The sequence below is a fragment of the Salmo salar genome, chromosome 25 (genome assembly GCF_965601325.2).
Source record: "Salmo salar chromosome 25, fSalSal1, whole genome shotgun sequence".
NCBI classification, from domain to species: Eukaryota; Metazoa; Chordata; class Actinopteri; order Salmoniformes; family Salmonidae; genus Salmo; species Salmo salar.
This window is the reverse complement of record NC_138315.1, coordinates 26,693,790-26,718,359: the sequence shown is the minus strand read 5'-3', so window position 1 is coordinate 26,718,359 and position 24,570 is coordinate 26,693,790. Positions and strand designations below refer to the sequence as shown.

The window sequence follows — 24,570 nt, the reverse complement described above, 5'->3', positions numbered from 1 at the left end:
CCTGTCGAGTTTTAGCAGAAGTTAAGTCACACACAGACATGCACGCACATGCACAGAACCACCCACGTGCATACCAGAAGACACACCAAAGTCACCAACAAATGAAAAGTATAGAACACGTCATTTAAATATTGTATTGATCTTTATTCATATTAAATTAAAAATATATTTTTGACAGATTCATGTAACAAAACTGCGGGAAAAGTATTTAAATGCTATAGCCTTGGGAATGGTAAAACGTTCAGTTGGAAGCAGCGCTGAAGTGGATTCAGACAATAACATCCTGTAAAGCAAACATCAGTAGCTCTGCTGCTACAGCTCTGTCTGATGCCTGACCCAAGACTAGGACCAGGACCAGGACTAGGGCCAGGAACAGGTCTAGGACCAGCTCCAGGACAAGGTCTAGGACTAGGACCAGGACTAGGGCCAGGAACAGGACCAGGACTAGGGCCAGGAACAGGTCTAGGACCAGGACCAGCCATTCTAGACTACAGTCAGATAAGTCCCAATCAACCAATCAATGAAATCATGAAGAACCAATTCAATAAACCAAACCAATATCCATAGACCAACAGACTAATATGTCAATTTAAATCTACAATATAATCCTGGCAAAAAGCTATTTGGTTTACCCAATTCCACCATCAGAGAGCAGGGGTCAGGGGTCAACTGGAGATACGAGGGATACCAGTCAATCTAGCATCATGTGGCTGCCCAAGAAGAGCAAAGGCTATTTGTGTTAGTTAAATTGTGTCTGTGTATGTATGCATTATCCAAGGCCCATAGTGCTTCCTCAGACCATGGATAGGAATGAAATACATATTGATTATGAATACCGGTTAAATTGATAGGAAATGATGGTGTGAGAGAGAGCGAGAGAGAGATGCAGGATAGAGAAGTATTCATCAGTATTGCAACAGAGCCTCAATCTCTCCAATGGCTGGGTGGTTTCTGTACAAAATCAAAAAATGGCTATAGGGGCAGGAGAGGATGGAGAGGCGACTGAAATATACACCCAAAAGAAGGAAAAAGCACCTCTACCCTGTGAGTAAGAGGTTTTTAACCACAAAGTCCACCAAGTCTAAATACAGTTACGAGGGAAACAGCGGGGACTAGAAAAACTGCAAGCTTTTTAAAATCAGAATTCACTGGTTAAATTACATATATATATATACAGAAATAAAAACCAAGAAGAAAACTGATCACACACACAATAATATTCAACAAAAAGCAGTAATATGACAGAATTAAAAGAGAAACCAAAAACATCCTGGCAGCCCAAAAAGTATTGTTTCCCTCTATTTATAAATGCACCTGGCCAATACTTCCACTATCTATAAAAATACTATTCACATTTTCTCGGTTGAAGAGCGGTATTAAAATGATCAGGAACAACCATTCAGTATAATGCCTGTGTGTCATAAAAAGAAATTCCCTCCCATATATTTGTTACCAGCAAATCAACATGTATTGTAAACTGTGCTTCCTCTACAACTGCTGTCTTTTCCTGTTGTTTTAAAGGAAGGAATACACAATAGTACCACTGTAAAATGAGCTGTGTTACAAAAGTACAGTGTTTTTGTGTGTTATAGTATATGATCAATTGTATGAATATTGTGTTAGTTAACTGGTATGTATCAATAGGTGAAGTTCTGAGATGCACTGAGTGCAGCCTCTCATACAGTATTTAGTTGTACATGTAGGGATTTAAATCCTATCTATGTGCAAAGGAATACTTCAGCCCATGGGGAAACAGGCAAGGCTTATTGGAACAAACTGTACATATTAATACCATAATAATTACAAAAATGTACTTTAGAAATTAATTTCGTACTATAAGAAATTACAGGAATACCGTCCATCATGTACTTTAGGTATTCACTCCAAGTTGTGGATCCAGGAGTGGATCCAGTTGGGAGTAACATTGAGATACAACAGTGTGAAAGAGGCCTTCACCGAAATGTCTGTGCCCTTTCTCATAGCAACAGAGTCAAAGAAACAACAATCTATTGCCATTATGAACCCCCCCCAATGAGATACACTAAGAAACATTACCATTAACACAATTTACAATACTCTTAAAGATGTCATGGTTACATCTGTTTTGATTACTATACCCCAAAACCGTAAATACAGTAGTAGCTGAATCAAATAAATGTGACAGTTTCAACATTGCTGATTAAAATGTGTGTGCACAATCAGTGTTGAGATGAAACAGAGGGAAAATTTGTGCTCCTTTTGTACCTAAAGGATTTTGCTAAAACAACCCGAAGACAATTCATTAAAGTGTTATGATTCTACGTCTCTCACTTCTGAAACTCCTCGCCGGTCGCTTCTTCAAAATCATTTTGGTCGTGTTCAAGTTGCTCCTCATTGACTGCTTTACGGCGGTCTGTTTTTAAATACACACCACACAACTTCAACAGTGTTTGCTACATACATTTCTTTAGTCATCTTTTTGAGATAAAGTAAAACTCCAGTGTCCTCCTCTGCTTCCAGCACTGCATCCAAACGCTGCTTCTCAGACAACCTATTGTAACACTGACGTATTGATCTCCTAACATTTGTGGAATGCTAATATCTCTGCCTTTTACCCTGCTTAGGATGGGAAACTATTGCCCTGTCCGCCAGTATTTATACCCGCCATGTTGGTTGGAGATGTTGGGTGATATGATTTCCCCACAGAACAGAACAGCAGAACAGAGCAGCTTTAGAGGACAAGGAGAGCTAGCAGCACACTGCTAGCTAAAAGACCGTTGTGATGGGTTTCAAATAAGGGTTTACCTTAAGGGATTGTTTCTCCATTACCTTCGGTGTTTAATGCACCGGTGTTGTATTCTCCTGTAGACTGGCTTTAATTGACCAGTAAGATCCATCATGAGTCCTCTTAACATCACTCTCATAGGCTGTCATTGCACCAACACCAATATCCCCATGTTCATCGTCTGGGATAAAACGTGCCCAGATAAACTCCCCAGATAAAGCAGAGATTCCACTCTACTGTTATACACTTATTTTACACAAGGACAATATATACAGATATAGTAAATCTTAGCTCTCAAACTAATCATCTTAAATCAGAGGAAAAATTCAATTTGAACCTCCAAAATGAGAATGAACAAACAAACAAACAGTACCTTGGTATCTGACACAGCCATCAGTGTTTATGTCCATGTAATACATTAATGTCCTGACAGAGAGCTAGGTCTACAGGACCGGTTGAGTCAGTAGACACTAGTGATCACACACACAGTGTTAACCTCAGGTAGAGTTGCCGAGGAGAAGCCTTAGCCATCTAAACAGGCCTAATATCCTCACATGGTTCTTCCACTGTAGCGTAGTTCACAAGGACTATAAGATCTGTAGTGATTCTACCACTGTAGGTTTATAGACAGGGACTAGACTCTGTAGTGATTCTACCACTGTAGGTTTATAGACAGGGACTAGACTCTGTAGTGATTCTACCACTGTAGGTTTATAGACAGGGACTAGTCTCTGTAGTGATTCTACCACTGTAGGTTTATAGACAGGGACTAGACTCTGTAGTGATTCTACCACTGTAGGTTTATAGACAGGGACTAGTCTCTGTAGTGATTCTACCACTGTAGGTTTATAGACAGGGACTAGTCTCTGTAGTGATTCTACCACTGTAGGTTTATAGACAGGGAATAGACTCTGTAGTTCGTTGTGATCAGCTATCTAATCAGACCTTATATCCTCCTGTGGTTATTCCAATGGAGCTTTGTCCGCTAGGACTATAAACTCTTTAGCGATGCTACCAGAGTAGCGATGCTACCAAAGTAGCTTTGTCTACAAGGACCACTTTCATGATTCTACCATTGTAGCTTTGCCTGCTAGCTAGCCTATCACTAAGCTCTGAAGTTCTTCAGATGGATCTTAATTGGCAAGCCATTATTTTTCATAAAGGAGGAGAACTGGAGATAAACACATCATCCAGGAAACATCTGTGTTTGGCTAAACTAAACAAAAAACAACACAATGCCTCTCCAAAAACTCCCTGACATGTCATTCTATTTTCACTGGAGTGGAGCGTCTTCTAGTTCTCCTGTCAGTGCTTCTAGACCATTACTACTAGCCTTGTTCTCTTCTTCCACCACTACCATCGTTTACTTCTGCTAGTCTTCATTAAAGTGCTGCATCTCTGGATCGGACAAACTGAAGCCACAATGAGAAAAATAACAGTGAAATGGGGGTAGGCTGCCTGCCTTTTGTATAGCTGCGATGCAATAGATAAAACATATTTCAAATAAACGGATTGAGAACCGGATGTTCTTCTGGCTGGGGAAACAATGAAGAGAGAGGTTTGGCTGTGCCAAAATGGTTAATAAGTCCTATCAAATTAACAAAACTCAAAAAGGCCCAAATCTAAATATTTATTTTGTGTTGACAGAATTCCCCCTCTACTAGCAGCGAAAACAAAAATCATCTGGCAGTATTCTGTGGGACATATGGACCTGGCCTTCCATAGATATATTGTCTGTCTACCTGTACTGTCATTATTGTCAAACATGAATAGAAAAGTGTTCAATGTCCTTGATCTGCTGTAGCTCCTGCATTTTCTTAATTCAAATGTCATTGCGGAGGAAGGAAATCTCTCCAAATGTTTTGGCACAGTTTCAGTTTCCATCTTGATTGCAAATTGTTGGAGAGGGATGCTCCTGTACTGTATGTAGGAGGGGGGATAGAAATTTGGGGGTGGAGCAAAAGTCTTAGTTTTAGGGGCCAGTTTGATGTTGTTTTAGTTGCAATACTATTCTTCATGGCATGATATAATATAATTAGAGTATTTCAACTGCTCAAATCTGATGCCATCCATCCCAAATTTCCCCCCAACATGAATATATAATTCCACAGAACATATCCACCAATGATGAGTCTGCTTGGCGTGTACTAGGTTTATTTCCTGTGTATTTCCATGCTTTGTTCACTCCTCACTGGCCACGGCCGACCCAAGACCAGATCAGGTTCTCAGGCTTCTCCTCTCCAGTTTGACCAGAACTCTCAATGACTCTCCTCCATGGTTGTGTCCACCACATCAGGGCTTAGTTATCCTCCTTTATGCCCAGGACCAGACCCAGCACCAGACCCAGGACCAGACCACGTTTTCAGGCCTCTCTTATTCCAGACAGACTGGTGTCTGCCGCCCGCCACCTATCCAGGCCCCAGAATTCTCCAGTCCTCCACACACGTGGGTCGCGTTCACACCGTAACAAAACATTTTGCAATGTCCAGGAAGTCCCTCGCTGTTTCAGGCATTGTCTTCCATTTGGTGCCTAATGAACATGACCCTGCCATCTATTTATCTTTCTCCTCCAACTGTCTCACTATCCAGTCCAGTTCAGAATTCAGTCCCCATCACCTCATCAGTCCTGTCTCCTGAGGTCTTTGTAACCAGCTCTGATAGGGGAACGAACAGACAGACTCTGCCAGGGTTTATCAGTTAAAAAATATTGCAACACACAGCAGTTTCCGATCTATATTCTATGACAGCATCGATCCAGATCCGGATTTGTCTGCCTCAGAAGTCATGTGGGTTAGAAGTTATAACAGCATGGCTGGGTGGTTGAGATCCTCTCCTTACTGATAAGCCTATTCCCTCTTAAATCCTGGGCTGTGGCACTTTCAGCCTGATGTATTTCAGTGTGTTCAACGTAGGCCATTCCAGCTTTACATACAGTATAACACTGCCATTTACTTGCTGTGACTTTGTCTTCTCATGCCGCTGCACTGCCTTGGCAGGTGCTATCTCCACTGCTTTAGAACCCAAGGTCAACGGAGCTCCCGGTCCAAAACGGAATGCACACGACGCTAACGCTATCTCTCTCTGTGTGTGTGTGTGTGTGTGTGTGTGTGTGTGTGTGTGTGTGTGTGTGTGTGTGTGTGTGTGTGTGTGTGTGTGTGTGTGTGTGTGTGTGTGTGTGTGTGTGTGTGTGTGTGTGTGTGTGTGTGTGACTATATCACACATGTACAGGGTTATTGATGTGTCAAGGTTGAGAGCACATCTTCCTTCTTTGCGAGATACAAATGAACATGTTATAGAGGATATGAGCTGTGCTGTGCAATCCATGTTTGAATTGCATTACGTATCCAGAGGGGTTTAAACCATGTCAACCAGCCAGCCAATCCCGTCAGCCAGCCAGTCAGTCCAGTCAGCGAACATTAATTCACCTTCCACATTATGAGACAGATGAATGGCGTGGCTGGGGCTTGGCAGACAGTGATGGAACAGCAGTGAATACACAGATGTATACATTTCCTCTTATATGAACCTGCTGTCCTGCACACCAACAGTTCTCATGACATTACTGTACGTGTTGTTGGTGGATTGCTACAAATGAACCCAGTTGGAAAATGTGGTGCTCCAAGTGTAGTGTTGTGTATCAACTGGGAATTACTGTATGGTTCTTACTAATAAAATAGTGTAGGTAAGATAATGAGCAAACAATTTACTGTAAGTGCTTCGAGTTCCTTGTTCTTGGCTACAATAGTCTTGTAGAGGGTTTTTCTGGGGGAGGCTGTTATTGTCTGTCAGTAGTCATTACATGTCGCTGTTCCTTTAGCGTTCTGCTGTTGATGTTGTTGTTGTTTTTGTTGTTGTTGGTTGTTGTTGGATGTTGTTGGTGAAGCTGGAGTCTAAGGGAGTATAAAGTCGGAGTCAGGAAGAGGACAAAGTCACATGAGAGAGAGGTCCACCGTTTCCCAGGAGTGGGTGGCGCCTGTGTGATCAACACTGAAGAGGCGGAGCTGAGGGAGAGTAGTGGGTGTGGTAGAGGAGGAGTTAAGGTTGGCTAAGAGGGGCTGAGTGGAAGGGGAGGCTGGCAATGTGCACATTAGTCCTGGGTTCAGCAGTATGTATATTACTGTAATATTACTGTAATGTTACTGTAATCCAGTATAAAGGAGATAGATACAGACAGAGAGGTGCTCATCAGTCCTGGGTTCATGGGTGGTAGGAGGCTCTCAGCATTTTGTATATTACAATAATATTACTGTGATATTTCTGTGTAATGTTACTGTAATCAGACAGACAGACATAGACGTGTCAGTCCAGTGCTGGTGAAGGGAACCAAGGTTGATACATTGATACGTAAATACTGCGTGAGAGGGACTGCCCACTCCTCCTCCTTCCTGTCTTCACTTCTCTCTCCTCCTCCCTCTCACACTCAGTCCTCTCTCCTCCTCCCATCCTCCCCCGATCTTGCCCTTCTTCCTCTGTCCATCCCCCTCACTCCTCCTCCTCCCCTTGTCTTCCTCCTCTTCTCACCCAGTCCTCCTCACTACTCCACGTTACACCACAGTGTTCCTCTGTCTGTAGGGCGGGGGCGGTAGCACGGTCCCGGGTTTCAGGGCGAACTCTGTCAGGTACTCCTGGTTCTCGGCCACGGCCGGCCGGATACGTCCGTTCTGCCTGTAGAAGAAGCGCGTGCTGCAGTCCTGCAGGTACTCGGGGTTGTGCAGGGTGGCCTTGGGAGGGAGGCTATGCTGCCAGTACTCTGGATTGTCAAACGTCTTGTTCTTGTCTTGTCTGGTCTTCTTGTCCACCATGATGGTGCCTGTGAGACCGGGGTGGAGGGTGTACCCAGGGTGGGAATGGTGACCTGGGTGCAGGATGTGCCCTGGGTGGGGGCCGGCTGCGCCGAGCCCGGGAGGTGCAGCGTATCCTGGTTGTGCGGAGACAGCGTGGGCGTTGGTTGCCTGGACGCTGTGGGAGGGGTTCCCTGCCTGGGTGGTGCCTGATTGGCCAGCAGTGACACCAGTGGCGCCTGGTTGGCTGGTAAGGGTGGCGAGGATAGGGTTGTGTCCCCCAGGGACTCCATTCTTTTTCAGGGTATAATCGGTGTAGTCTCCCTCTCCTGGCCCTGGTCCTCCGGGGTTGTGGAAGGTGTTGAGGTAGAGGGGCTCGTTGACGTATTCGTCATCCACTCTGGGGCCAGAGCTGGCCTGCTGGGGACCTATGGGGGCCACCTGTTAAGTCAAAGTTTAGTTAAAGTGCATTCAAATAGCTAGATAGTAATAACATGGACTATCTTAAAACACTTCTATGTGTTTGGGTAGTACATATCATAAAACAACGACTTAGACTCCTAAGGAATAACATGAGGTCACTACACTCAACACATCAAAGTAGAAAAAAGGGGGGCAATGTCAACAACAGTAGAAAACTGTATATAAATTTAGGAGCAAATAGTCCGTAAGTGATAGTCCAAATAGTCATAAAAAAGTCCACCTGGTAGGGGTTACAGCTGTCCAGGGTCAGAGTGTCTCCGTTCCTCCGGCGCGTCACAAACGGGTTCTCCTCCACGGGGTTGAGATAGTCTGTTAGAGAGGGGGAAAGAACGAGAGACAGAGGGGAAGGAGAGAGAGAGAGAGAAAGAAAGAAAGAAATAGAGAAAGAGAGAAAGAGAGAAAGAAAGAAAGAAATAGAGAAAGAGAGAAAGAAAGAAAGAAAGAAAGAAAGAAGAAAGAAAGAGAGAAAGAAAGAAAGAAAGAAAGAAAGAAAGAAAGAAAGAAAAAGAAAAAAAAGAGAAAAAAGAAAGAGAAAAAGAAAGTAAGAGAGAGAGAGGTTAGAGGCTTTCAGGATGAACAGAAGGTTTGGTATATTTTGAACTCACTGATCTCTTCACTAGTGTGCCCTCAGCCTCTGACATGCCTCTATGTGTGCGAATGTGTGTGTGTACGATAGTGTGTGTGTGTGCATGTACATGTGTGCGTGTGTGAGTGTGTACGTGTGTGTGATGTGTTGTGCTCTAGGCGTTCGTCTTTACAGCTCTCTGGATCAAAGGGTGAGGAAGAGGAGGAGATGATGAAACCTGGTTCTGACATCACTAGCTACACTACAGAACAGTACACCCCCCTGGTAACAGATGAGGCTCACTTTAAAGGATCAGAAGAGGAGTCTTTCACCTATTTTTGCATTTCTGAACTTTTATCTTCTTTCTAACTGGAACAGTTAATGCAAAGTACAAAAATACAACAAAAACCAAAGTGTGTTGCTATGGATAAAAGCTTTTTCAACGCAGACAAGACTTCATAAACAGTTAAGAAGTGCTTCCTGTTGTACATGACATTACCTGTGGAAAACACTGAATAGTGAAGACATGTTGTACCTGAGGAGGCCTTCTCCCTCATGGCGGTCAGGTATCCATCCTGGTCTGTGTCTCCTCTAGCTCCTCTCTCCCCCAGCATGATGGTGGGGTCTGCACTGTAGCGCTGTCCACTGCTGTCCTCCCCTGGACCTGAGGCTAAATATTAATAATACAATTCATTTCTATAGCACTTTTCATTACAGAGGAATCTCAAGGCAATGATCTGCGTAGGCAAAATAACACAAACAAACAAGACAAAATATAGACAAAATATATGAAGAATCAAGGAAGTTAAAATAACTGCTAAAAGAGGTGTCACCTGGGGCTCCACCTTGTCCTGGAGGTCCCGCGGGCCGGGGTGAGGCCTGCTTCCTCAGGGTGCCGTTACAGCGCTGGTCCTCGAAGCGTTTGTCCTCTTGGCCACTGCCGCCTTGCCCCCCTGCAGACTGGTCCCCTGGGGGCCTGCACCCTGGGACTACAGACAGGGACAGCACCCGTGGGATGGTCCCCATGGTACCCAACATGTCTTCCATGCCGAAACTAGGGTCTTGGTACAAAAACTGGTTCTGTAGAGAGAGACACAAGGAGAGAGAGAGGAGACAGAAGAGAGAGGTTTTCATATACAGTATACACTGCTGTGGTATAGGTAACGCCTGGTACACAAACTGGTTCTGTAGAGAGCGACACAGGGGGACAAATAGGTTTAATACATACTCCTGTGTGTTGGTACTTGGTTTAAGGGAGTGTTCAAGAGTATTGGTTCAAGCGAGAAGAGAGTCCCCTCCGTGAACTTTCTCGTCCCTCCTTTTCTCTCCTCCCCCATTCTCTCTCCTACCCTCTCTTCCTGCAATCTCCCCCTGTCCTCACCCCTCCTGTGGGTGAGTGGTCTCTACCCTCCTTCATCACCCTCCTTCCCCACCTGATCTCTCAGTCTCAGCGGTGGTCTGCATGTGTGTAGTCAGCACTCACTGAGGAAAACAGACTCTCTCTCACGCTGTGTACCCTCCACCCTATAGCTACTTTCTCACAAACACTTCTCCTCTCTGAACTCCTCTTTTCCCCCTTACAGAAAAATCATATATTGGAATATATTTCAATAAAGTATAAATATATTTCAATATATTGGGAAAATGTATTTATGAAATATATAAATAAATAAAATATATGTAGATATATTTGTAAAATATATGTCTAAAATATATACCCACAACTCACAAGTCACAACCTTCTCTACCCCAAAGATAATGTTGAGTCTCTACTAATCTTTGGTACATTAGCATTAGGTTCCCAAAGTGCTGTTTTGCATGCAAAAGTTGGATCATATTTGAGTTGTAGTTGAAAATACATTCTGCAGCTATTGAGGTATAGCCTACCTGCCACTTATGAAGCACAGTCAAAATAAATTAGGTGATTAGTTTATATCTGTAAATATATTTTCAAATATATTTTACTGAGCTGTCAATAACAATTTGAAATGTTCCCAAGCCACAGCCCCAGCCAGGCCTCCAACGGACAGAGCAGCCCTTACCATTCTGAGTTTTCACAAGAAGGAAAAGAGCAGCTGTCACCACCAAAAAGCTTTCTTGTGGATAACGGCATTTTATTTGATTATACATTCATAACATTGATTTAAAATATGTTGGGTGACAGAGGAAGATAATTTATTAAACTGCAAGCAAGAGATTTAATCAAGATTTCTAACATAGCTAGCTCCTTTTTTAGCTTGCCACCAATGTGCAGTGTGACTGACCAAGGTAAACATTTTTTGAAAATGAAAGTTGAGTAGAGTTCAGTAGAGTTAATGTCATGTATGTATTAGATATACAATACTTGAATTGCCAAAGCTATTGTTAAATGTTCTTGGCTAGCCAAGCAATGTGTTGCTTGCTAACTTAGCAAGCTTTAGTGACCCGGGTGTCTCTGATAGAATTGGCTAGCTCGAATTGGGAGCCTCAGCTGCCTATGGACAGACCCCTGCCAATGTAAGTAGTATTTTGTATCAGTAAGCTAGCTAGTCCTCAATGAAGTTAAAATGTGTTCATGAACAATAAACCATTTATTTATTCTTCATCTTGTGTGGAATTGTTTCACTGACTTTCTCTCTCTGCATTATCTATCTACAGGTGAGTCTGCAATGGACACTGGAGGTAAAGGAATCTGCATTGTAAGTATCAATTTGATGTTCATGAACATAAACCCCTAATTCTTCGACACTGCAGGTGAAGGAAGCTGCATTGCAATTTGTAATTGTATAACTTTGATATTCCAAGGCATTATTTCAAAATACATATGTTAAGTGCACATACATTGTAGGTCATTTGTACATTATATTTTGTGTTTCAGATGTGACCATCCAGTGACTCCCATGCCACAATTCAACAATGGACCAAGTTATTTGAGCAAAAAATGCAGATTATTGAAAGCACTCTTTTAGTTGTCAGTTATAAGTCATTCATTCAAACTTTTCAAAGCATACCACAGCATGCTATTATGATTTTGTGCTGAACTTTGTCATTTTATGCATTGAATTTTAATAAGGTCAAAAGCAACCTTTTCCATTCATTCAAATACATGTCAACATATATCAACATTTTATTAAATATATTTCAGACCCCTTGACTTTTCCCACATTTTGTTACATTTCCCTTATTCTAAAATGGATGACATTTTTTTTCTTCGTCTTCATCAGTCTACACACAATACCCCATAACTGAAATATGACATTTAAATAAGTATTCAGACCCTTTACTCAGTACTTTGTTGAAGCACCTTTGACAGCAATTACAGCCTCAAGTCTTCTTGAGTATAAGGTTACAAGCTTGGCACACCTGTATTTGGGGAGTTTCTCCCATTCTTCTCTGCAGATCCTCAAGCTCTGTCAGGTTGGATGGGGAGTGTCGCTGCACAGCTATTTTCAGGTCTCTCCAGAGATGTTCGATGGGGTTCAAGTCTGAGCTCTGGCTGGGCCACTCAAGGACATTCAGAGACTCGTCCCGAAACCACTCCTGCGTTGTCTTGGCTGTGTGCTTAGGGTTGTTGTCCTGTTGGAAGGTGAACCTTCGCCCCAGTCTGAGGTCATGAGCACTCAGGAGCATGTTTTCGTCAAGGATCTCTCTGTACTTTGCTCCGTTCATCTTTCCCTCAACCCTGGCTAGTCTCCGAGTCCCTGCAGCTGAAAAACATCCCCACAGTATGATGCTGCCACCACCATGCTTCACCGTAGGGATGGTGCCTGGTTTCCTCCAGATGTGACGCTTTGTATTCAGGCCAAAGAGTTCAACCTTGGTTTCATTAGACCAGATACTCTTGTTTCTCATGGTCTGAGTCCTGTAGGTGCCTTTTGGCAAAGTCCAAGCGGGCTGTCATGTGCTTTTTACTGAGGAGTGACTTCCGTCTGGCCACTTTACCATAAAAGCCTGATTGGTGGAGTGCATGCAGAGATGGTTGTCCTTCCTTGTCCTATGGTTCTCCCATCTCCACATAGGAACTCTGGAGCTCTGTCAGACTGGCCATGATGTTCTTGGTCACCTCCCTGACCAAAGCCCTTCTCCCCCAATTGATCAGTTTGGCTGGGCGGCCAGCTCTTGGAAGAGTCTTGGTGGTTCCAAACTTCTTACATTTAAGAATGATGGAGGCCACTGTGTTCTTGGGGACCTTCAATGCTGCAGACATTTTTTTAGTGCCCTTCCCCAGATCTGTGCCTCGACACAATCATGTCTCGGCGCTCTACGGAGAATTCCTTCGACCCCATGGCTGGGTTTTTGCTCTGACTTTTACTGTCAACTGTGGGACCTTAAATAGACAGGCGTGTGCCTTTCCAAATCATATCCAATCAATTGAATCTACCACAGGTGGACTCCAGTGAAGTTGTAGAAACATCTCAAGGATGATCAATGGAAACAGGATGCACCTGAGCTCAATTTGCGAGTCTCATAGCAAAGGTTTGAATACGTATTTATTTTTTATAAATTTGCAAAAATGTTTTCGCTTTGTCATTATAGGGTATTGTGTGTAGATTGATGAGGAACATTTTTTTTTAATCAATTTTAGAATAAGGCTGTAACGTAACAAAATGTGGAAAAAGGGAAGGGGTCTGAATACTTTCCCAATGCACTGTATATGAATATCTGTAATTTACATATAAGTTAATACATGTACATATTATTTTTCCGTAAGTCTCCTCCTCCTCTCTTCCTTCTCCCATCACCTCCTCTAATCTTCCTTTCTTCCTCCTCTCTTCCTCCTCTCACGAGAACAGACTCCAGACCTCATGCTGTGTACCCTTCACCCTATAACTACTCCTTCTCTGACAACTCCTCACATCACCTCACCTCCTCCTTCCTCATCTTTTCCTCCTCATCCTCCATATCAACACACAAATACTATAGGTCTTGGTTTTAAGTAGCCCTAGAGCATACAGTGGCAAGAAAAAGTACGTGAACCCTTTGGAAATACCTGGATTTCTGCATAAATTGGTCATAAAATTGTATCTGATCTTCATCTAGGTCACAACAATAGACAAACACAGTCTACTTAAACTAACAACACAAACAATTATACATTTTCATGTCTTTATTGAACACACTGTGTAAACATTGCAGTGCAGGGTGGAAATAGTATGTGAACCCTGGGATTTAATAACTGGTTGACCCTCCCTTGGCAGCAATAACCTCAACCAAATGTTTTCTGTAGTTGCGGATCAGACCTGCACAACGGTCAGGAGGAATTTTGGACCATTCCTCTTTACAAAATTGTTACAGTTCAGCAATATTCTTGGGATGTCTGGTGTGAACTGCTCTCTTGATGTCATGCCACAGCATCTGAATCGGGTTGAGGTCAGGACTGACTGGGCCATTCCAGAAGGCGTATTTTCTTCTGTTGTTGATTTACTTCTGTGTTTTGGGTCGTTGTCCTGTTGCATCACCCAACTTCTGTTGAGCTACAATTGGCGGACATATAGCCTAACATTCTCATGCAAAATGTCTTGATAAACTTGGGAATACATTTTTCCATCAATGATAGCAAGCAGCAAAGCAGCCCCAAACCATGATGCTCCCTCCACCATACTTTACAGTTGGGATGAAGTTTTGATGTTGTGTTGCGTGTTCCTTCCAAACAACTCAACTGTAGTTTAATTTGTTTTGCCAGCAGTGTACCAGGTGCACTTTTGCAAACTTCAGACATGCAGCATTTTTTGGACAGCAGTGGCTTCTTCCACGGTGTCCTCCCATGAACACCATTCTTGTTTAGTGTTTTACGTATCGTAGACTCATCAACAGAGATTGTTAGCATGTTCCAGAGATTTCTGTAAGTCTTTAGCTGACACTCGAGGATTCTTCTTAACCTCATTGAGCATTCTGTGGCTGTGCTCTTTCAGTTATCTTTGCAGGACTGCCACTCCTATGGAGAGTAGCAACAATGCTGAACTTTCTCCTTTTATAGACAATTGGTCTTACTGATGAACATCAAGGCTTTTAGAGATACTTTTGTAACCCTTCCTAGCTTCATACAAGTCTACCATTTTTTTTATCTTAGGTCTTCTGAGATCTCTTTTGTTCGAGGCATGGTTCACATCAGGCAATGCTTCTTGTGAATAGCCAACTCAAATTTTGTGAGTTTTTTATAGGGCAAGGCAGCTCTAACCAACATCTCCAATCTCCTCTCATCGATTGGACTCCAGGTTAGCTGACTCCTGACTCCAAATCGTTTTTGGAGAAGTCATTAGCCTAGGAGTTCACATACTTTTTTCAACATACACTGTAAATGTTTAAATGATGTATTCAATATAGACAAGACAAATACAGTAATTTGTGTGTTAATAGTTTAAGCACACTATTTTTGTCTATTGTTGAGACTTAGATGAAGATCAGATCAAATTTGAGGACCAATTTCCAGAAATCCAGGTAATTCCAAAGGGTTCACATACTTTTTCTTGCCATATCTGCCTATGTATATACCGTATGTTGTGATAATTTACACTGCAGTTACAACCTGAGAAGTGAATTTCACATGGGAAATCAACCAGTCAAACACAATATACTGAAACAGACATACATTAGAAGAAATTCTTTTAAGATATAATTTAATGGAGTTTATCATGAAGGGGATCCGGGCTAAATTATGGAGTTCTGTGAAAAGTTCAAATAATTTCAAACTGTGTATCTCAGTGTGCCCTTTGTCTACGGTTGAATAAGAGTGCTATTTAAATATCAGCGAGCACTTTGTAGCCAGGCTTCTAGGGAAAGAAGAGGTTAGGGAAAAAACAAGCATGTTGAATAGAGTAGAATAGGATAGAATGGAATACAACAGAATAAGATAGAATATAGTAAAATGTAATATAATGAAAAATAATAGAATGCCCTCTGAGAAGGAGAGAGAAGAGAGAGAGAGAAGAAGAGGGGGAGAAGAGAGAAGAAGGGGGGAGAAGAGAGAAGAGGGGAGAAGAGAGAAGAAGAGGGGCGAGGAGAGTAGAGTCTTACCCTGTTGGAGTCAACACGTGTCCTGGGTGTGTACGCCAGCGGTGGGATATTAAAGGCGTGAGGAACCAGGTACTCCTCAGCATCCATCAGATCCTCCAGCTCTTCCTCATCCAGCAGGCTCTGGAAGAACTTACTGTCGTTGGGGCTGGGCAGCTTCATACGGTCATCACCCTGGAGGGGGGAGGGAGAGAGAGAGAGACCAATTACTCCTCGTACACTTAGAATGTAATTTATTTTGGATTGCAAAACATATATCAACAAGATGTGCCTTTCAATCCCAGAGGACGACACATACTATCCTGGTCGTTCACTCTACTCCTCAGGATAAGGAGGGGTGTTCGAGGGGAAGGTAAGGTAACTCACCTGGATGACCAGGTAACGCTGGGGGTCCCGGGCCATCCTACAGAACTCTGCAGCTAGCTCCTTGAACTTGGGCCTGCTATCTGCATCTATCATCCAACCTGGAAGAGACACAGGGAGAGCTTTAGATGTAGAGCCATGGATAAGGTATACTGAAGGAGGATATCCCAGTGTGCTGGTTAAACTGGGCTTCCGTATATAGGTTACAGATCTTGTCATACTTTTGTGTTAGATTTTAATTATATGGTTGATTAAAAAAAAGTTACATTTTCTGATTATCAAATGTCCTTTTCTCAAGACCTATCACCTGCACAGCCATGTTAGTGTGTTAGTCTGCCAAGTTCCACAGACACGCAACCAATACCGCACCAAAGCAATTACTTGTGTGTTCTCTGTGCTACTCTACCAGATTGAAAGAGTAAAGGAGAGGGAAAGAGAGAGAGAGACATGGTGACCTCCCCTAATCCTGCCCTGGCAGTCTGGTTTAATGAGCAGGGGCATTGGGTACAGGATCATGGAGGAAGGTGACAGAGGCTGTTGGTCAGTCAGTGACACCCTGGGCCCAATGTGTGAAAGAGGGGCCACAGCCAGAGGAGAGAGAGGGGCCAGAGAAGCGGCACAGCACAGCCAGGAAACACCAGGGTAGTGCTCTCTGCATGGACATGGGGGCGTAGTGCCGTCTGTGACCCTACCCTATACTACTGGGGTCATAGCAGCGCGGCCGTGTGTGTGTGAGAGAGAGAGAGAGAGAGAGAGAGAGAGAGAGAGAGTTATACAGCGTAGCTTACATTTGACCATGACCATGTATACATCTATGGTGCAGATGGGAGGTTGGGGAAGACGCTCTCCTTTCTCCAGCAGGTCTGGGATGTCCCGGGTCGGGATGCCATCATAGGGCTTCCCCCCGAATGTCATCAATTCCCAAATTGTCACCCCTGAGAAGAGGTGTAAAGTTAAAGGTTTGCCAAATATGATAGATACTAAATCGTAAGAGTTCACCACAGCATTCACATTACCGTATAAAAAAGACAGCATTAAGACACATTGATTGATTGATTGATGTGAGTGTCCAGTCTTACCGTAGCTCCAGACGTCACTCTGGTGTGTAAACTTCCTGTAGTGGATACACTCCAAGGCCATCCACTTGATTGGCATCTGTAGTTATGGAGACACATACAGTGGGGTCTGAAATTATTGACACCCTTGATAAAGATGAGCAATAATGACTATATAAAATAAATAATTCAAATATATTGTGTGCTCACAAAAATTGGGAAATTATTTTATTTTATACTAATACAATTGCTCAGAGAAATAAATGTTGTTTAACAAGTAATATTTGTAATTTCTCAAAAAGGTAGGAGTAAAAATTATTGACACCCCTAAACATTTTTATTTAAAGTAGTCAAAAGTGTAGTATCTGGTCGCATATTCCTGGCACGCAATGACTACATCAAGCTTGTGACTCTACAAACTTGTTGGATGCATTTTCAGTTCGTTTTGATTGTGTTTCAGATTATTTTGTGCCCAATATAAATGAATGGTAAATATCCACTATAACTGCCTTGTTGACGTAATATTTACAAGATATTAGCAAATGGCACACAAACAGTTTTAGTGAAGGTTAAGTTGATGCCAAATGGATCACGTAAACAAATATTTGGTGACTTTTAGTCCCTTTTCAGACTAATTTTGATCGGGACACTGCTGTATAACAGTTTGCTCTTCCTCTAAATGGATCATTGGCATTGGTAAAACAGGAAGTGTCACGAGAAAAATACATAATTAAGAAATATGTATGGTCAGAATTGGACATCATGGGCTGATTACAGATGAAGGATCTTAATTTGAGGTAGTTTGCAACAGCAGGAATATTCTTAGCAATACAATTAAGATCCTACACCTGTAAGTTCTGAACTAAAAACCATGCTCATTAGTCTCCATGAAATGTTTAGTCCAGAACTAGGCTTGACCTCCAGAAAACCAGACATGCTAGCCTCCCCTGTTATTGGTAATGGTGAGAGGTTAGCATGCTTTCGGGGTGTGATCTTTGACCCTCTCTAACGTTCTCAAAAAGCACACTTGTGGCCACCACCCCCATCAAAGTTACTCATCCCTGCACTACGGTATAGAGAATACACGCATCTAGAAGAATACAGGGACAGAGAACAGACAGAGGGGAGAGAGGCTCACATTTTTGGAGCAGCAAAACAGTAGGCAGATATAGATGATCTTTTTCTCTAAATATTTCCGGCCATGCTTACCTTGCCCCCGTCAGCGTTGTACTCCTTCTCGTTGACGTCCAGCAACCGAGCCAGACCAAAGTCAGTGATCTTGATGTGGTTGGGGGACTTGACCAGCACGTTACGGGCAGCCAAGTCCCTGTGCACCAGTCTCCGCTCTTCCAGATACATCATACCCTGCAAAAATCCCACAAACAAACACTGTTACTGAACAGTGAAGAAACATCGTCATCAATATAGCCATTGTCATCATCATTATCAGCAGCAGCAACATCATCCTCATCTTCATCATTATCACCATCATCTTCATGGCTGGTATCATCATCATGAACTACAACATCACATATCTTTTTGTAGTGATGGGCATTCCGGCTCTTTTCAGTGAGCCGGCTCTTTTGGCTCCCAAACGGCTCTTTAAAAAAAATATGTTTTGTATTTTTTCAAGTCAAACAGTTTGCGATAGTTTGACTATGATTGGTGTTAAAACAATTCTAATTAAATTATTACATGAAATCATACTCTACCTTAACCACAATGTATTTAAAAATGCATTGGTTTGTTATGAAAAAGAATGCTATTAAACATTTGCATTTAAAGTATAACTTTTTAATGTATATAAATAAATGTAAAAAAGAAGGATGCTATTACACATGTGCATTTAAAGTATAACTTTTTTAATGTATATAAACAAAGTGCATATAAATGTAACAATTCAAAACAAATACAACCTAATAATAGAATATTGCACCATATCAAAGAAAAATAAATAACAATGTGCAAAACTGCAGCATCCCACTTAAAACATTAAACTGGTCCCTCTTTTCTCTCTCTTCTTCATTGCCATGTTATAACCAGCAGCACACAGCAATGCTGACCATATGTTTCTTTTATGAGAGATTTGCATTCTGAAATACAAGCTGCCTCACTTTCGAGGAGCTGATGTGGTTTCTTCTCTCAGTAATTATTTGTCCCGTTTTCGAGAAGACCCTCTCAGAGGGAACGGATGTGGCCACTATGCAGAGTCTCCCTGTCATGACTTTAGTACGCCGTGGGTAGACAGAGGCCTTGTTCTTCCACCAGCTCAGAGGATCTGCAGATCTTTGGAGGAGGGGCTCCTCCAAATAGGATCGGACCTCCATTATGGCATCTGCTGAGGGATTCCTTCGTGCTGCATCCCCAGTTGCTCTCTCGTCAAACAGCATCCAAACAGCAGATGTTTGTTGCACTACTGCTGGTGCTTCTGCTCCATCTGATCCCTCTTCTTCCTGTTGCCCTGGTGCTTGAGCCAGCTGACTGCTGGGGCTGTTCTTCCCTGCTGCTGTGGTTATTCTTTGAAGAGCCTCATCAATCGCTCTGGCATCACTGAAGGCTAACTTCTTAAACCTGGGGTCAAGCACAGAGGTTGCTGATAGCACGTGATTATATTCCATTCTGTGGAACTTTCTGTCCATTGATTAACATAGGGTGTCCATCAACTCTGTCACATATCCTGAGGTTACATTTGCTTCTCTCTGGCGGCTGGCTGTGATTCGCTGCAGACCCTTACACAGAAGTATCATTTTTAAGGCTGTCACATAGCTGAAAAGAGAGAACAGTAACGTATTAGTTCAGGTTCATGTTTTGTCTACTGATACTACATTCTCATCTACTGCTCATACAGTTGAAGTCGGAAGTTTACAAACACTTAGGTTGGAGTCATTATAGCTCGTTTTTCAACCACTCATTTTTCGGTCAGGACATCTACTTTGTGCATGACACAAGTAATTCTTCCAACAATTGTTAACAGACAAATTATTTCACTTATAATTCACTGTATCACAATTCCAGTGGGTCAGAAGTTTACATACAATAAGTTGACTGTGCCTTTAAACAGCTTGGAAAATTCCGGAAAATTATGTTATGGCTTAAGAAGCTTCTGATAGGCTAATTGACATATTTTGAGTCAATTGGAGGTGTACCTGTGGATGTATTTCAAGGCCTACCTTCAAACTCAGTGCCTCTTTGCTTGACATCATGGGAAAATCCAAAAAAATCAGCCAAGACCTTAGAAAAAACATTGTAGACCTCCACAAGTCTGGTTCATCCTTGGGACCAATTTCCAAATTCCTGAAGGTACCACGTTCATCTGTACAAACAATAGTACGCAAGTATAAACACCATGGGACCACGCAGCCATAATACCGATCAGGAAGGAGATGCGTTCTGTCTCCTAGAGATGAACTTACTTTGGTGCAAAAAGTGCAAATCAATCCCAGAACAACAGCAAAGGACCTTGTGAAGATGCTGGAGGAAACAGGTACAAAAGTATCTATATCCACAGTAAAACAAGTCCTGTATCGACATAACCTGAAAGGCCGCTCAGCAAGGAAGAAGCCACTGCTCCAAAACCACCATAAAAAAGCCAGACTACGGTTTGCAACTGCACATGGGGACAACGATGGTACTTTCTGGAGAAATGTCCTCTGGTCTGATGAAACAAAAATAAAAATTTTTGGCAATAATGACCATCGTTATGTTTGGAGGAAAAAGGGGGAGGCTTGCAAGCTGAAGAACACCATCCCAACCGTGAAGCACGGGGGTGTGCAGCATCATGTTTTGGGGGTGCTTTGCTGCAGGAGGAACTGGTGCACTTCACAAAATAGATCGCATCATGAGGGAGGAAAATGATGTAGATATATTGAAGCAACATCTCAAGACATCAGTCAGGAAGTTAAAGCTTGGTCGCAAATGGGTCTTCCAAATGGACAATGACCCCAAGCATACTTCCAAGTTGTGGCAAAATGGCTTAAGGACAACAAAGTCAAGGTATTGAGGTTGCCATCACAAAGCCCTGACCTCAGTCCCATAGAAAATGTGTGGGCAGAACTGAAAAAGCATGTGCAAGCAAGGTGGCCTATACACCTGACTCAGTTACACAAGCACTGTCAGGAGGAATGGGCCAAAATTCACCCAACTTATTGTGGGAAGCTTGTGGAAGGCTACCCGAAACGTTTGACCCAAGTTAAACAATTTAAAGGCAATGCTACCAAATACTAATTGAGTGTATGTAAACTTCTGACCCACTGGGAATGTGATGAAAGAAATAAAATCTGAAATAAATAATTATCTCTACTATTATTCTGACATTTCACGTTCTTAAAATAAAGTGGTGATCCTAACTGACCTAAGACAGGGAATTTCTACTAGGATTAAATGTCAGGAATTGTGAAAAACTGAGTTTAAATGTGTTTGGCTAAGGTGTATGTAAACTTTCGACTTCAACTGTATATAATACTGGATTAAATAATGATGTAGTTACAACTGCTTACTGTACCTCTCCCCACAGTGACCTGCTCAAAGGGTTCCAGGACTCTGCACACCTCCTCCACCACCTCCCATTCCTCTTGGGTCAGAGCATCAACAGGTGCATTGACAATGGCCAGGGTAGAGATGATGGCATCCTTTGACTCAAGAAACCACTTCAACATATAAAATGTTGAATTCCACCTTGCAGTGCAGTCTTGTTTAGGCCTCAGCTCAGGCATCCCCATCTGGTGTTGTGTAGACTTTAGTTTTTCAGCACCTACTGTGCTCCTGTGGAAGTTCTCTGAGGTGTGCCTGTCGCTGAACTCAAAGCAGTCCAGAAGACAGCTAGACATCGAAAAATCTTCAATGAAGTGACATGTAACCGACATGTAAGAAGTGGTTACCCTTGATGTCCAGCAGTCAGTGGTCAGGCAAACTGCAGTAGCTTTTTGGACTCTTTCCCCCACTGAAGCCTGTGTGCTCTCGTACAGTAGTGGAATAAGTGATTTTGAAAGGGTTTTCCTGCTTGGAATTGTGTACATTGGATTTAGACTATTACTATCATTTCTAAAACCTCTGTCCTCCATGATCGAAAATGGCTGGAAATCGGTGGAAATCATTTTAGCCAATGCAATATCAGTTTGACCTTGTTTTGCTACAGACATAGACTTTGGTATAAACTGGTCCATAGAAGACTGCGTTGCTGTGGGTTGCGGAGTAGGCCTACTTGACTGAGTGGATACATCTTCACGTGTGGCGGTGCTGGCTCCACCACTATCACTAGCAGACCCGCTAGATTCTCGAAGCTCTGCTACAGCTAGCTTCACAGTTGGGTGCACAGTTGGCATATGCCTGTGTAGGTTGTGTGTAGAACCAGCTTTATATGAGATTTTGTTTTGGAAAATTCTACACTGTGCTCTAACATTGTCTACATGATTGAAATGCATCCAAATGCTACTGTGCTTCCGACTCATTTTCCAGCTGTTGTTTTCACAGCTGTCCTTCCTCTCTCTACTCGGCTGCTAAGTGTGTGACTGTGAGTGAGTTGGCTCGGCCCTCCCTCACACATCTTTGGTTCATTGGTTGACACTGTGTGTTTGATTGACAGGAACAACAGGTGAGGCTGTTAGTCAGAACGAATATGTGTACGCTTGAGCATTTAGGCCTATATTATTTGATACATTTTTTTGTTCTTTGAATTAGTTAATTCTATTCATTTAAATATTTTGATTATTCATATCTTAATTTTTTTAATATTTTTATAAATAGATTTGGCTCTTCTGATATGCGAGCCGGCTCCCAACGTTCACCTACAAGAGCTGGCTCCCAACGTTCACCTACAAGAGCCGGCTCCCAACATTCACCTACAAGAGCCGGCTCCCAACGTTCACCTACAAGAGCCGGCTCCCAACGTTCACCTACAAGAGCCGGCTCCCAACGTTCACCAACAAGAGCCGGCTCCCAACGTTCACCTACAAGAGCCGGCTCCCAACGTTCACCTACAAGAGCCGGCTCCCAACGTTCACCTACAAGAGCCGGCTCCCAACGTTCACCAACAAGAGCCGGCTCCCAACGTTCACCAACAAGAGCCGGCTCCCAACGTTCACCTACAAGAGCCGGCTCCCAACGTTCACCTACAAGAGCTGGCTTCCAACGTTCACCTACAAGAGCTGGCTCTCAGAGCCGACTCGTTCGCGAGCGACCCATCACTAATCTTTTGGGCACAAAACTATATCACCAATATCATCAGCTATGCAAAACTTTAATCAACTATCATAATTGATTTGACTCTTCAGAAGGAGAATCCATTTCATAACAGTGTATTGGGGCTCGGCAAAGTGTCATACTTTTTTACTAAACAATTAAAAAAGAACAACTTGAGTCACCACCCTTTAATGAATAGATAGTTTGCAGCGATAAGGCCCGACTGAGAGTCTTTCTTTCCTTGATAACGTTTCCTGGTGCAGAAGCATCAATCTGTGTGATAAAACTCCTGAAATTGATTTTGTGGAGGAGTGAACAATACAGGTAATTGATTAACGTGTGTATGGAGGGAGTGTGTTGCAGAGACCTTATACATGGCAACACTGCTGCTGTTGTACAATAGCGCTTCTTCTATTTCCTTACGACACTTGAGGTCAGGAGTCCCCGCACCAAGCAACACCTTTTAATAAAGCTGGATGTGAGCTGCAGTGTTTAACCTAAAAAAGTATTGTAGACTGAAGTTCAAAGTAGAGAAGAACAAAAAAGCTACTCAAGAACTTGAGCAGCCCACACAAAGTGAGTGTCTTGCATCTGATGGCAGAGCAAAATGCACACACCATGCACCCGCATATCAATGAAAGGGTATTCAATGCCAAAGTAACAGCAGTGTCTGAACAAATATCGCCTGCGCTATAGAACTATAGTCCCCATTGTATATCGCTACAAGATTGCCCCAGCCTCTGAAGAATAAGAAAAGCAAATTCACCTATTTAAGTTGGTCTCAGAGTAAGAGAAAGCACGTTGGGTCCAAGCAGTGAGCAAACAGAGAACAGGTCTTATTTGAAACCATAACAAATTGGATTTAGGTTGGAATGGGTAGAATGGGGGCTGAGGAGGGGGGGAGGAGGAGGAGGAGAAGGAGAAGGAGCGTGGAGGTGGTATAAGAGGTGAGATTCCAGTGGTAAGGCTGTCATCACACCTGGTCATTTGGGCGGGAGAAAGAAGAAAACACACCCTCTTTCTCTTCCTTTCTCCCGCTCTCCCACTCTCACTTTCTCTCTCGCTCTCCCTCTGTTTCTTTCTCTCACCATCCCTCTCTCTCTCTAAGCAGGGGAGCGGGGGAGAGGGTTATTGAAGGGGAGGTGCAGACAGGTCTTCCATACCTAACAGGCACAACAGTGAAAGGGGAATGAGAGCTGTGGGAAAATAGAGAGAAGGAGAGAGAGAGAAAGAGAAAGAAAGTAAGAGAGAGAACGAGAGAGAAAGAGAGAGAAAACAAAGAGAGAGAGAGAGAGAGAGAGAGAGAGAGAGAGAGAGAGAGAGAGAGAGAGGACAAGGAAGAGCAGTGTGGAAAGAAAGACAGTGGGCCAATGCTAGTGTTGATGTTCTCAG

The 24,570-nt window shown here is 42.9% G+C and overlaps 1 protein-coding gene across 1 annotated transcript in view; it reads right to left on the bottom strand.

Moving 5' to 3' along the window:
- Nucleotides 1-123: 123 nt before the first annotated feature.
- erbb4b (erb-b2 receptor tyrosine kinase 4b) overlaps nt 124-24,570 on the bottom strand; it is a 483,415-nt gene continuing 458,968 nt past the window's right edge. Inside the window, exons 21-29 of the mRNA XM_014173740.3 lie at nt 18,211-18,366; nt 17,026-17,101; nt 16,735-16,881; nt 15,950-16,047; nt 15,587-15,757; nt 9,427-9,673; nt 9,129-9,263; nt 8,249-8,337; nt 124-7,986 (exon numbers count right to left, since the gene is read on the bottom strand). Of these exons, the coding sequence (XP_014029215.3) occupies nt 7,309-7,986; nt 8,249-8,337; nt 9,129-9,263; nt 9,427-9,673; nt 15,587-15,757; nt 15,950-16,047; nt 16,735-16,881; nt 17,026-17,101; nt 18,211-18,366 (1,797 nt within the window). The 3' untranslated portion in view covers nt 124-7,308. The remainder of the gene's footprint in view (nt 7,987-8,248; nt 8,338-9,128; nt 9,264-9,426; nt 9,674-15,586; nt 15,758-15,949; nt 16,048-16,734; nt 16,882-17,025; nt 17,102-18,210; nt 18,367-24,570) is intronic.